The 14161-nt window shown below is 36.6% G+C and overlaps 1 protein-coding gene across 3 annotated transcripts in view; it reads left to right on the forward strand.

Annotated features, from left to right (window-relative positions):
• The window catches only part of GABRB2 (gamma-aminobutyric acid type A receptor beta2 subunit), a 249410-nt gene that overhangs the window by 1012 nt on the left and 234237 nt on the right, over positions 1-14161 (forward strand). For all 3 annotated transcript variants that reach the window (XM_021707620.1, XM_021707621.1, XM_008048217.2), the window contains exon 3: positions 529-596. In XM_021707620.1, the coding sequence (XP_021563295.1) occupies positions 529-596 (68 nt within the window). The remainder of the gene's footprint in view (positions 1-528; positions 597-14161) is intronic.

Consider the following 14161-nt stretch of genomic DNA (forward strand, 5'->3'; position numbering starts at 1 on the left):
GGGGGGGGGGGGGGGGAGACTGGGGGATGGGAGTGTAGGAGAAAAAAAAACGGGGGATGGAGAGGGTAGGGAAGAGAAAAACCTCTTTGGCTGCAACCCCAGATATACTGATATGTTCATTTAATTCTGCTTCAGACTCTTAGAAGCTCAAGGAGTTAAAACCTGTGCACAGAAGGGGGGGGTGGGAAAAAATGAGGAGGAGAGGGTTTCAGCGCAGTATGTAAAAATCCTTTAGGCTCAAACGATTCATGTGCTTCTGTGAGTGTGTGTATTCTCATATGAAACAAATACATATGTAGACAGAGCTGAAATCCCTAGTCCATCAGCACACGTGTGTGCATTTCAGTATGGCATTTCTTAGAGAAGTGAGTGCCTGTTACCTTTTAAACCAAAGATCAGGGAATTGAAGAGTTTGAGGGTGAGCAGTGCAGAGGGGTTTTGGGCAGAGTGGTCCATGCCCAGGGACAACTCTTGGTGAGAATGAATGAAGTTCTGAGAAATCACATGACTGGCCATCTTGGTTTGCAGGTCCCCCCGTGGCCGTGGGAATGAACATTGACATCGCCAGCATCGATATGGTTTCTGAAGTCAATATGGTGAGTATTGAGGCTTATGGCTTTGTCTTTGTAGAACTTCCTGTGGGGACAGGGAGGAGGAGGAGCCAGCTGCTGGGGGAAGGGGGAGCCGGGAGTATGTGTGTGAGGTGGGGGCAAGGGCAGGGAATTTTGCCTTGGAATCCACTGTGTTCGAGGTTACAGAGCCTGCTCTTTCTGATTTTTTCCAACTTGGTTTGGATCCTTGAGATTGAGGGAAAGCCACTGAAATGCATCACACATTCAAGTGTAAAATGCAGCCACGTGCAGGAGACCCCCTGCAGAAACCACATTTCCTAAGACTCAGTGAGAAACCCAGTTCATCGATTGATTTTCTGGCTTGGGGGTGGGGCCAGGGGAAGAGGGAAGGATTTTGACTTGATATTTAACGGCGACTGTAACCTACAAACTAATGGTAACAAAGACCCGGGAATACTGATGCCCACTTGTTGATTTCAGAGATCACTTCTTTACAGATAATGACAAGCCTCCCCCACCACCTCCCGCCTCAATCCCGTTGTTTGCTGCTTCCTTTAATCCCTTCTGCCCACCAGAATAAAATAAAAATTGGCTACCCTGTTTCTATAAGGTAGGCTCAGACCTGTACGTCATCTCCAATTTCTTCAGTAATATTATTCACTACGTGTCCTAAGCTTGTAGAGTTTATTGACTGCAGTACTACTTAGTGGCTACCTCCCTGGACTTGGGGCAAGTGCAAAGGGAAGAAAGCCTGTGTGTTCCCAACCTGGAAACACGTGCGGGGGGGTTTGCTTCATGCAGGAGCGCCCCCTGCTGCCAATATTTGAGCACTGCAGACATACAAAGCCGTACAAGTGTCCCAGATACCCCCACTGACTTGGGGCATATTTCCAGTGTCTTTTCTACTCTGCACTTCTAAAGTTTCCCCCTTTGGAAAAGTTCCCCCAGATAGACCACATTCCAGTGTTGCTTTCATTCTTGATAGCACACAGCACATTTCAGAAAGTTGTGTTACGGCATAGTTCTGTCTATAGATTGGATGAATTATTAAAGAAAGGGGTATAGTGTGTAAGCTTTTATGCAAAACATTTTTAAGTCAGCCATCAGGACTTGAAAGTCAGCTCTCGACATTGCAGAGATTAGCATATTCCCAGAATTTAAACAAAGAGAAGGGTCAATTGCCAGTATAGTCCTTATACACTGTCCAAAGATAAGAGATAATCCTGAGGTTTCACAAGGTTCTGAAGCATATGAATATTATGTTATGTGATATGAATACTTAAGGGAGTGCTCAACTATTTCAGTGATGTTGAATGATGTAAATCTTCTTGTATTTTAATTTGGGGAAAGTTTTTATCATACAGAATATAAACACAGATGAATGACAGTATTTGATGTTTCAGAAACATAGATTTCTCTCACATTAGGAAAATCCCCTGTGTGGATAAAGAACATTTCTTGGGAAAACTATTTAATTTCTCAGATACACAAATGTTCCCTTTTGTGGAATTTGAGAGGTTTTTCTTAAGTTTATATTTTGAGTTCAGGCATAAAATTTAAATGTCCTGCCGTGGATATTCCCTAAGTCTCAATAACTTGAATCTAAACTATGTTGTTAAAAAGAAAATAATGTAGAAATCAGGTGTAGTTCTGTATGTCCTACATGTGATTGATTCAGACTCCTTTGCATTTGACTTTTTTTATGCTTGTGTCCCAGTCCTACACTTTATTTTACCTCCACATCCCTCTTTAGAGCATCACAAAATGGGATTTTGTGGGAAAAAAATCAGGAAAAATTTAGAATCCAAAGAGACAAATCATGAGACGACTAGAGATTGCTGCAATAGGCTAGCTAAGAACTTAGACGCATAACATTGTTGAGAGTGGTAGTTTTTGTTTGTCTTTTTCCTTTAAGCTCTGTTCGCTTTTTTGCCTGCATGCAACATTTTGGAGAGATATCTGAAACGGACACAATGCCAAGACCTGCTAGTCAAAATATAGATACAGCTAAGGAAAGGTGTCATCACTTAAAGCTATTTACCGTTGCTAAAAAATCATGGGATGTTGAAAGTGCAAAAATAAATGTCAGTTTGTAAATGGGACAACACTGCAGCACTAATGATTAGAACCAAGTGTTGAAAATCACAAGCCACATCCCTTTCTTACCCTAATGTAATGCCCATGGATTTGTCCAACTACAGTTTGACTTGTTGAAAAATTAACATGTATTTCAGTTAGCAATCTTAATGACCTAAAATTAATCTTTCAAGAAAAATTGGTTGGGATGTATGTTATTATTAGTTTTTAAATGACGGTTATTTGTTTGGAAGCAACAGATGGGAAAATTCATCACTGGTGTACAAATAACAAAAGATGCTTATGGCATGTTGTCCTCAGTATATAGGCCTAGAAGTGCTTAGATCTTTTGATTAGACTCAGTTCTGAAGAATGGTTGATTGATTATTTAAATGAAAACTCAAGATTGATTATTAGACACATTTCTGCCTCATTATCCTTTGTGGCCTGCAACCTTTGGTAATTGGTAACTTTCTCTTATTACAGTGCATCTTCCTTTGAAGAGTGGTAGGCACCAGGCTGTTTAAATTGTCATTGACTCTTATACTGGACAAATAAATGTCCATGTCAGTGTGATGCTCCTTGTAAGTGACAATGACAGAAAGACCCTGAACTAAATTAAGAGTCTTAGATGCAGTTCTCCTGCTAATGCTGTGTCATTCTGTGGATATTCACAGTCAGACTGGACTCACTTTCTTCATGAGTTGAAGGACAGTAGTAGTCCCTTTTACCTAAATCAGGTGGCTGCCAGAATGAATAAAATGATATCCAGGCATGCCTCATTTTGTTGAGCTTTGCTTTCTTGTGCTTTGCAAATACTACGTTTTTACAAATTGAAGGTTTGTGGAAAACTTGGATTGAGCAAGTCTGTAGGTGCCATTTTTCCAACAGCCCGTGTTTATTTTGTGTCTCTGTGTCACATTTTGGTAATTCTCATAATATTTCAGACTTTTTCATTTTCTATTATGGTGATCTGTGATCTTTGTTGTTACTATTGTAATTGTTTTGGGACACCATGAACAGTGCCCATATGAGGCCGCAAACTTGCAAGATAAGTGTCCTGTGTGTTTCGACTACTCCACCAATGAGTTGTTCCCCCATCTCATTCTCTCTCCACAGGTCACCCTATTATCTGAAACACAACAATATGGGAATTAGGACAATTAATAACTCTACAGTGAGAGTTGCATGTCTCTCACTTTAAATTAAAACTAGAGATGATTAAGATTAGTGAAGGAAGCACATCAAAAGCTGAGACAGACTGAAAACTAGGTATCTTATGCCAGTTAGTCAAGTTGCAGATGCAAAGGAAGAGTTGGTGAAGGATATTGTAAGTGATACCTCAGTGAACACATAAAAGACAAGAAAGTGTAAGACGTTGAGAAAGTTTGTGTGGTTTGGACAGAAGATGTAACCAGCAATATTCCCTTAAGCCAAAGCCAGATTACCAGAACAAAACCCTAACTCTCTTCAGTTCTATGAAGGCTGAGAGAGGTAAGGAAGCTGAAGAAAAGTCTGAAGCTAGCAGAGGTTCATTCCTGAGATTTCAGGAAAGACACCATTTCCCTATCATAAAAGTGCAAGGTGAAGCAGCAACTGCGGATGGAGATGCTGCAGCAAGTTATCCAGAAGATCTAACTAAAATCGTTGATGAAGGCGACTATTCCACACAACAGACTTTAAATGTAGACAAAAGAGCCTTGTATTGGAAGAAGATGACATCTAGGACTTTCATAGCTAGAAAAGAGAAGTCAGTGCCTGACTTCAAAACTTTAAAGGACAAGCTGACTCTCATTAGGGGCTAATGCAGTTGGTGACTTCAAGCTGAAGTAAATGTCCATTTGCCATTTCCCAAATCCTAGGGCCCTTAAGAATTATAAATGTATTCTGCTTGTGCTCTGTAGATAGAAAAACAAAGCCTGGATGAGAGCATATTTGTTTACAGCATGATTTACTGAATAGTTTAAGCCCACTATTGGGACCTACTTCTCAGAAAAAAAAGATTTCTTTCAAAATATTACTGCTCATTTACAATGTACTAGTCATCCAAGAACCTTGATGGAAATATGTAAGGAGCTTAATGTTGTTTTTATGCCTGTTAACCCAACATTCATTCTGCAGCCCATCGATCAAGCAGTAACTTTGACTTTCAAGTCTTATTATTTAAGAAGTATATTTTGTAAGGCTAAGGATGTCATGGATGGTGATTCCACTGATGAATTTGGCCAGTTAATTGAAAACCTTCTTGAAAGGATTTACCATTTTAGATCTAATTAAGAACATTTGTGATTCGTGGGAGCAGGTCAAACTATCAGCATTAACAGGAATTTGGAAGAAGTTCAATCCAACCCTCATGAATGACTTAGAAGGGTTCAAGAATTTAGTGAATAAAATCACTGCAGATGTGAAAGAAATAGCAAGAGAACTAGCATAAGAGATGAAGCCTAAAGACATGACTGAATTGCTGCAATCTCATGAGTAAACTTTAATGCATGAAAATTTGCTTTTAATGGGTGAACAAAGTGGTTTCTTGCAATGAAATTTACTCCTGGTGAAGATGCTGTGGACATTGTTAAAATGACAACAAAGGATATAAAATACTACATTAGCTTAGTTGATAAAGGAGCAGCAGGGTATGAAAGAATTGACTTAAATTTTGAAATAATTTTTTCTGTGGGTAAAATGTTATCTAACATCTTCACATGTACAGTGAAATCTTTCATGGGAGGAAGAGCCCATTGATGTGATATACTTAATTGTCTTATTTTAAGAAATTGCCACAGCCACCCCCAACCTTTAGCAACCACCACCCTGATTGATCAGCTATCAACATCAAGGTGTGAAACTCCACCGACAAAAAGATTACTACTCGCTTAAGGTTCAGATGTTTGTTAACATTTTTTAGCGATAAAGTTTTAAAATTGAAATATGCACTTTTTTTAACATAATGCTATTGCACACTTACTAGATACAGTATAGTGCAAACATAACTTTTATACGCACTAGGAAACCAAAAAATTTGTGGGATTTGCTTTATTGCAATATTCGCTTCATTGTGGTAGTCTGGAATGAAACCAGCAATATCTCCTAGATATGTATGTGAATGTATTGGTGGTTTACTAACATACTTAATGAAGATAATACCAACTTCAACACAATACCAGTACTCAAGAGATGGCAATGTCCACTCCAGCTACTGTCCCAATGGTGCTTGCATTAGTAGTTTAAATTATTAGATCTAATTTTCAATATGTATGATGAGAAGGAACATGTTAAGTTGACATCTAACTCAAATTTATGTGTGTCTCTGACTTGGTTTGTTAGGTTGGGTATAAAGAAGGTCCAGGATAACTTGGAAATCTGAAAACCATGAGGAAAATGGAAAACTCTTAAATGGCATGCAGTTGTGAGTTCTTTCTCAGGAAGGTAGTGGCGGTTTCTGAACCATGTGACTTAGGTGACCGTCAGCCCAATAGAAGATCTTTGGAAGAATGTGGTCTCAATTAGAATGCTCCTGAGCAGAAAGCTTGGCTTTGGAATGAAATATTTTTAGATGTCTTGATTAAATTGGCAGGAATCTTTTTGTTAAGATTCTTTGATGAAAAGTGCATTTTAAGATTCAAATTTGGCTCTGAGGATTATAGACTGAAATAGCTTCCTCTTCATTTAAAGCAGATTCTTCTCCATCTTAAAACAACACATTTGCCAACCAAAGAGTGAAGCAATATTTCACTTTTGAGGAAAGAGTTCTAGTAAACACATACACAAATTACCTTTTTATGGAAAGGCAAATAGAGAAAAAGTGCTGCTTTTAAAAAAAAAACAGATGTTTTCTTGCATCACCAGCTGTATGTTTAAAATTCCACTCAACAAATAGTTGTTTAGCAGCTACTATGATCCAGGCATGTGTTAGGCCTTCTGGACAGAGCAGTGAAGAAGACCCACCTGTCCCCAGACCTCATGCAATGTAATATTCAGATGATCACTATTCTTTAATTCTATGTCAGATTCTCATTGTACTTATGCCCAGCTTGTGTCTTATCTTTTCTCTAAGGCCTTTTCTGAGCAGCAAGTAACTGCTCAGTGGTCTCTGTCTCCTTTAAGTTCCTTTGTCATTGTTGATTTCATCATTCATTTTGTATTTGGTATTTCAAGTGGTCTTATATTTTACATATTTATTCTGTCTTCCTTCATTGTGTTTATAAATTATATCTAGTTCAGTTCATAGTGTTTTTGTGGTTTTGCTAATATATACAAATGGTAGATTGGATATTTGATTCCTGGTGAATGCCACAAATCTTGAGTGAAGAATTCATTTTCATAGTAGTAATTATTATTTACTTCACACTGTACTATTTATGTGGGGAATGCACAGAATCATAATCCACAACATTAAGGCATTCGCTGTTTAAACTAACAAATGTAGAAATAATCACAAATTAGGTTTATAAATGCTTTGCAAGAGGGAATACACAGAGCAATAGTAGGAATATAGGATACTGATGTATTATATTGAAGTTAGCCAGGCAGAGAAGGGGCTTAGAGGTGTGTAGATCAGTGTTCCAAGCAGGTAACAAAATGGCATGTAGGAAGGTGAAAAGGAAAAATAAATGAGAGATCTGTAAGTAGCTTAAGAAGGCTGGAGTGGGAGTGAGGAAGGGATAGAAGTGATATTGAAGCAATACTTGGGGAACAGACCATGACAACTATTTTTATGTCTTGCTCAAGAGTTTAATTTTTCTCTTGAAGTCCGTAGGAACCTATGAAAAGATGTCAATAGGAGAGTCACACAAACAGGTTCACTTCTCTGGAAGATGGTTTTGCAGTGTTGGTGCTGGGCTGAAGTGGAATGAAACCTAAAGTTGGGAAATGAGAAAACCCTCCTGCAAAATTTTAGGGAGAATTGAAGAGCTAAGACAGGGGTGCAAATAAGATGATGTAAAATCAGAGTATTTACAAGGTGGAAGTGACAGAACTTCGTGAATCCCAAGTTTCTGATAGTATCATTTACTAATACAGGGAAGATAAAAAAGGCAGTGTGGGAGAGGGGGCTGGGGCATGTGGGCAGACAGTGAGTTCACTGTAGGAAACACTGATTTTTCTATGCACGTGGAATCTCCAAGTAGAGAGAACCAGTAGGTAATTGCACAGTACAGGTGTATAGCTCAGGAAGGAGTCGTGACTAGAGGGGTGGACTTGAACATTGTCAGGATAGAGGTGGTACTCACAACTGTATGAATAGATAGAATTCAAAAGGGAAAATGTGAAGACAGCTAAAAATGGAGATCTGGTGAGCACTGTAATTTAAGTGGCGAAAAACAGAAGACCACAGAAGAGATTAATAAGTAGTAGTCAAAGTGTTAGTATGAGAAACTCTAGAAAATAATGTCTTATAAGCAGGGTCACAAGCAATCTTAGAAGCAAATGGTCAGCTGTGTCAGATGTCACAGTGGTCAATGAAAGAAAGTAGAGAGCCTTGTTTCCCAAATATAGTAATGGCAGCTCATTGGTGATATGTAGCAAGAGGAGTTTTAGTGGTTGAAGACTAAACTTTTGAAAACTTTAGATTTGAAGGGAACTAGGAAGAGGAAATTGCTATATAGTTTGGAGAAGAAATAGCATTTAGAAGGGAGTAAGTTGAATCAACAAGGGGAGGAGGTTGTGCTTGCAAGACTAGAAGCTAAAAGCTTTCTTGTTTGAAGACCTGTATATTCTTGACAGAAGATACTTTCTACTATGATTAGAGGTTAAAATTGGCTGCTGTGGAGAATGGATAAATGAGGTCACACAGGAAGCATAAAGCAGAGTGAAGGAGGTATGAATACTCAGTGAACACAGGCAACCTCAATTCTGACATATGCTTAGAAACTCTTCCACCCAATTTTAGCAAACTTTTGTTTTCTCTTTCTCCTGTTCCTCCTTTGTTTTCTCTTCTCCATTCCCTTCTCCTGCATCTGTTAGTTATGAAGACAATGGAGATCATTGTACAGTGCATGACGATCTTCATTGTCTTCACAAACTAATATAATAAAGTAATCATAGCTACTTGACTTAGTCTGTTTGGTGTTGCTATAACCGAATACCTGAGACTGGGTAGTCTAGAATGAAAATAAGTTTATTTGGCCCACATTTGTGGTGACTGAAAGGTTCAAGATTGGGCATCTGCATTTGGTGAGGGCCTCAGGCTAGCTACTTCAACTCAAGGCCAAAAGCAGAAAGGATGCTGGCTGTTTGTGCAAAGAGGTTACTCGGGGTAGGAGGAAGGGAGGGGATGCCAGGCTCTTTTTAGTAACAAGCTCTCCCTGGAACCGAGTGAGAACTTACCTCCCAGGCATTCATCAATTTTTGAAGGATCTGCCCCATGACCCAGGCACTTCCCACCAGGTTCTATCTCCTAACACTGCCACATTAGAGATCAAATTTCAACATGAGATTTGGAGGGGACAGAATGTTAAACCTTAGCACTACTGTTTACTGAATCCTTAACATGTGCAGGTATGGTGTTAAGGCACATTATGGCAGCCAATCTCCCTATATAAACGGAAATAACCATTATAAACATAGTTGCAAAAGGAGAACCTCAGGCCCAGAACAGTTAAGTGACTTGTTCAAAATCCACAGCTAGCAAATAACTGTCTTCACATCTCTCATCTGGTGATATTGCATTTTAAAGGTAAGAAAGCCACATTTTAAAAAAATCATTTCCATCCCATAAGAACCTTGTTTTGCTGTAGTTATTGTTTTTATTCTTTTTTTTTTTAAAGTGGGTGGATTAAATCAACTAATCCTTTACAAGATGTTGTTATTGCTCCTCTCCACCTTGAAAAAAAAATTTTAATTTCATTAAAATGAATTTTTTGATTAGGTACTTTAATCAGGGTGTGTTAAATATAAAGTATGATCCTTGTCCTTGAGAAACATATGTTTTATATTACATCTATTGAGTACAATTTAAGCCAAGTAATAAAGGAAGATTTATATATGATCTTGAGGAGTTGAGGATGTTGCTTGTGTCGTAATTTCTTTCATTGCAAATGGGGATCATTTGTCAACTTGTCTAATAATTTTCCTATTGCCTCAGCAAAATCTGTCAGGTAACTATTAAGACCAATAATTTATGATAAAAAATTATCAGAAAATGGTGCCTGGTATATGTTCAAGAACTATGAACTGTCAGTAGTTTTAGGCTATTTGTGGATACTATATGAAAAGATCATGCGTTGTTTTTTTTTTTTCTTTTTTTAATGAACAAGTGCTTATTTTAAACTGATTTTTTTTTTCGATTTGGGAATGAATTTTTGTGCTTACTGGTAAATTGCTCCTGCGAAGAATTCTCTTAGAGATGGATTATTTTTTTCTCTATAAGTCTTTTTCTACTCTAATCTTTTCTCACTCATTTCTACATAATATAAATGCAGTTCATTACAAAGATTACATCTTTGAAAGACTTATTTCATCTATTTTTAAATAGTACCCACTTGATAGTGCTGGTTTCTAGGTCTGTTTCTCTTGGTTAATTATTTAAGCCAATTTTTACTGTTGTTTTTTTTCTCTTCAACAATGCTGTTACTTGACTTGGGCATGAAGTAAAGATCTGACTACGCACTTACCCTACAAAAGAAAGTGGGCAAGGAAATTATTTTCAGTTGCATGTTTTAGAAGTGCATCATGTGTGTTTTAGCTCTCTTCTCACAAAAGGATGAAATATTCAAGGGAATTCATATAAGAATATAAGTGAGAGAACTTATTTTTCTTGGAGAGAAGAGTTTAATTTAGGGGAATGGAGGCATTGACTTGTTTTGTGATTATTCTACAGCATGGTATCTTAACCTTGGCTCTATTGGCATTTTGACCAGTTAATTCTCAAATGTTTGAGGCTGTTTTCTGTATTGTAAGATGTTTAACAGCATCACTTGCCTCTACCTACTAGATGCCAGTGGCACGCCTAAAGTGGTGAAAACCAAAAATGTCTTCAGAAATTACCAGATATGCCCTAGAGGACAAAATTGCCCCAGACTGAGAACCACTTGTGTAAAGAATTGTGCTGTGCTTTGTCTTCAAGCAAGTAGAGAAAAAGAGATTTTCTTGTTGAGTAATGGCTTTTGAGCTTAATTGCCATTTTCATTTATGTCTAATGTCACAATGTGGGAGTGAAGCCATTTTAAAATGCCGGCAAACATCAAAGGCAAATATTATCTACATCCCCATTGCTTCACTAAAAAAACTGTTTTAATTTTCCTGTATTACCTTTTATTTTATAGATAGAATTTTGCAGTCCATATTTTCACTTAGTAGACCATGAACATTTTTAGTTTAAATATCAAAAAATACACACTACTACCACCAATGTATACGATTGTGTTTTTTCATGCCCTTTTTATGAAGTTATAAACATATGTAAACATTTGGGCATATTGATAATTACTTTTTTATTCATTGTCTATTTTTTCAAAAAAGACATTTTATAGATTTTTAGACAAAATTTTAGCTACAGATTATTTGAAAATGAAGGAAGAAGTTATTTACTTTTTCCTATGTACCATTAACAATAACATGGAAACCATCTGCGACAGAGAGAGCTAAATTTAAATAGCCTACAAATAAAACTCTTCTTTTTAACTTTCATATATTAATTTGACTCATTTGCACAACTACTCATTGCTTAGCTTTTCCAATATCCTTTTACAGTTTTGGATGGTACAAAATATCTTAAACAGACTGTTAAAAGAAGAAGAAGCAATTAGATGGTTATTTGTTTTAAAACATACAAACAAAACATTTATATGTTGCTGCTAGTTGTGCATTTTATTTGTAAAATATATATTTCATTAAACAAGGAGAGAAGTAGTTTTATAATATCCTGTCATGATTTATATGGAAAAGTATGGGGGTATGTTTAGCCCATTGGCTTTTGCTGGTGTTCTTTTTGTTTGCATTCTATTCACGTTTCTATTGCCACGTTTCGTTTCCGTGCTCTACAACTTGGCACCTACTACTGCCTATTTACCTGCCAAAAGGTCTTAACTTAGAAGTAATTGCTGGGCAATTGAAGATAAAATAACTTCTCTCCTAACAGCAGCAGTCATTAAATTAATGAAGTTTTTAAGGCGAATTTCCATGTGTCTTAGAAAAGCAATACTTGAGTAAGCCATAGAAGAAGATCAGAGATGTTGAGGTGCACAACTGTGTGGCAGTATTTTCAGGCATCCCCTGTGCCTCGCACATGCCTGACAATCAGACGATGCTCAACAAACATGGAATGAATCTGTCACAGTAGTTGAAGGACTGTCATATATCAGGCTACCAGAATATATTTATATAGTAACTGGCACTACAATAATTAGGCAGGATAAAAATAATATGACACAGTTCTTACATAGGAGTTGAGGCTCTCTAGAATCTATAAGGGATCATCTTATTTGCCTGAGGGGGCAAGTGAAGGGTCAACGGAGAGAATAATGTTTCAGACTGTGGGAGAAGAGAGTGATGTATTCATCAGTAGAAAATTGAAAATAAAGGTTGAGAATATATTTTTACAATGATTCTCACACTTTGTTCTGTAGTGACCAACTGAGTCTAGTGTGAACATTCACATTCTGTGGGCCTACGCCCAGAATTTGATTCAGTAGATCTGAGACAGGGTTCAGGAGTCAGTGTTTACAAGCTCTCTAGGTGACTCTGATACAAGTGCTGTCAAAGGCATCACTGTTTTAAAAACACAAGTTTTCTAGTGAAGTTGGAAGCTAATACTATCACTGATAAAGGAATTGTACAACAACTGACCAGTCTTTAGTTGTAATATGGGCTTTTGCAACAATGAAGAACCAGATGGACTTGAGTGGATGGGATTTGTAGAAGATTTCATGAAGAGGAAGGGCCTGAACTGAGCAAGAAGGATTGGCACAATTTGAATAGATGGAAAATAAGGAGAACAGTTTTATGGGGGAGTATAGTGGGGGTACAGACAGTATGAGAAAGCCATTGCACGTTAGCAATAATAATGTTGCAAAAATAAACACTTAGGATGTGTGTGACTGCCTCACTTAATGCACACGAAAACACTATAAACTAGGTAACAGTATTTTCTGTTATAAATGTGGAAGATAAGAACCAGATAAGTTATATAATTTCTACTATTGACCATCGAATAAATGCACAGAAAGGTAGGGTGCATATGTTGGGTGAAGCTTACTTGTGTAGTGCCTTAAGAGCTGTGCAGAGGAGACGCTGAAAGATTTTGGGTAGAAACTGGGACATGACAAGTGTCATAAGCATCTTCACAAGGAATGAAGTGTAAGGCATGGGACTTATTAAGGTAATTATGCAAAAGATGAAAAACAATTTTCAGGTCCAATTTTTATTTGGAATAGCCACACTAATTTTATCAACACAAATGATGATAACACTCACAATCTTATATTTAGAAAAAGTCAATAGAGCTTGTGAACTGGGGGAAGGGATGATCACTTAGCATAGTGCTATAGATACATAAATAATAGCTGTGTCAGTTATTTAATTTAAGATATTTGAAAAATATAACTAAATACTGACATTTTAGTATATACATTAGTATAACATGATTCAGCTAACCCTTTTAATAAATAGATGAGCCTCTGTAAGTCAGTTTTCACTCGGCTATTTTATTTTTCAATTTAGATAAAAGTTATGTTATTTCTAATTCTAACTTTCTAAAAGTTCTAATTATTTTGAACTCTTTTTGACCCAGTCACCTCTGATAGATAGCTCTGTTTATTAATTATATATCTGTTATATTATTAGTAATATATACTATGTCATTAACAATATTAATATATAATATAGGATAATAAATATGTTTATTACATATTATCATATTGACCCAATCACCTTAGATGGATAGTAACATCTGACTATAGATAATTATTGGGCTTTGAATCTTACTTAAATTGACTTTTTTTAATGCTTAAGTTATTAACAATACAATTGTCATGGAAACGCATGCTTTGTACAAAAATTACATCTATTACTTGTCTTTTGGTAGAATGCAACCATTTAATAAGTGGGCTCCCTTATTTTATAAGTAACTCATCTATGTGTGTGTATGTATGTATATATAAGTGTATACATACATGTATACACATGCATATATAACTAGAGTGGGTTATATGTAATCTTATGATTATTGAACCAAAACTGTGAAAAATAATTCATAATTTTAGCTACTCAAACATCCACCCCTGTGTGTGTCTCTAATAATAGCTAATCGCTGTTGAGCTCTTACCATGTGCTATGTACTGTGTGAAAATATAACTTATGTGTTAAGTAACTTATACCTCATACTAACTTCATAACTTAAGGACTCTTACTGAACTCATTTTAGAGATGAACAAACTAAGGTTTGAGAAATTATCTTGTTCACGGTCACGTGTTGGTAAGTGGCATTACTGAGAACTGTGCCTCAATAAATGTATATTAATTTATCAATGTACTAATATGTAATGTATGTTATTGAATATATCCAAAATATAAATTTA

This window comes from Carlito syrichta, unplaced genomic scaffold, assembly GCF_000164805.1.
Source record: "Carlito syrichta isolate Samal-C Ts95f unplaced genomic scaffold, Tarsius_syrichta-2.0.1 Scaffold121490, whole genome shotgun sequence".
NCBI classification, from domain to species: domain Eukaryota; kingdom Metazoa; phylum Chordata; class Mammalia; order Primates; family Tarsiidae; genus Carlito; species Carlito syrichta.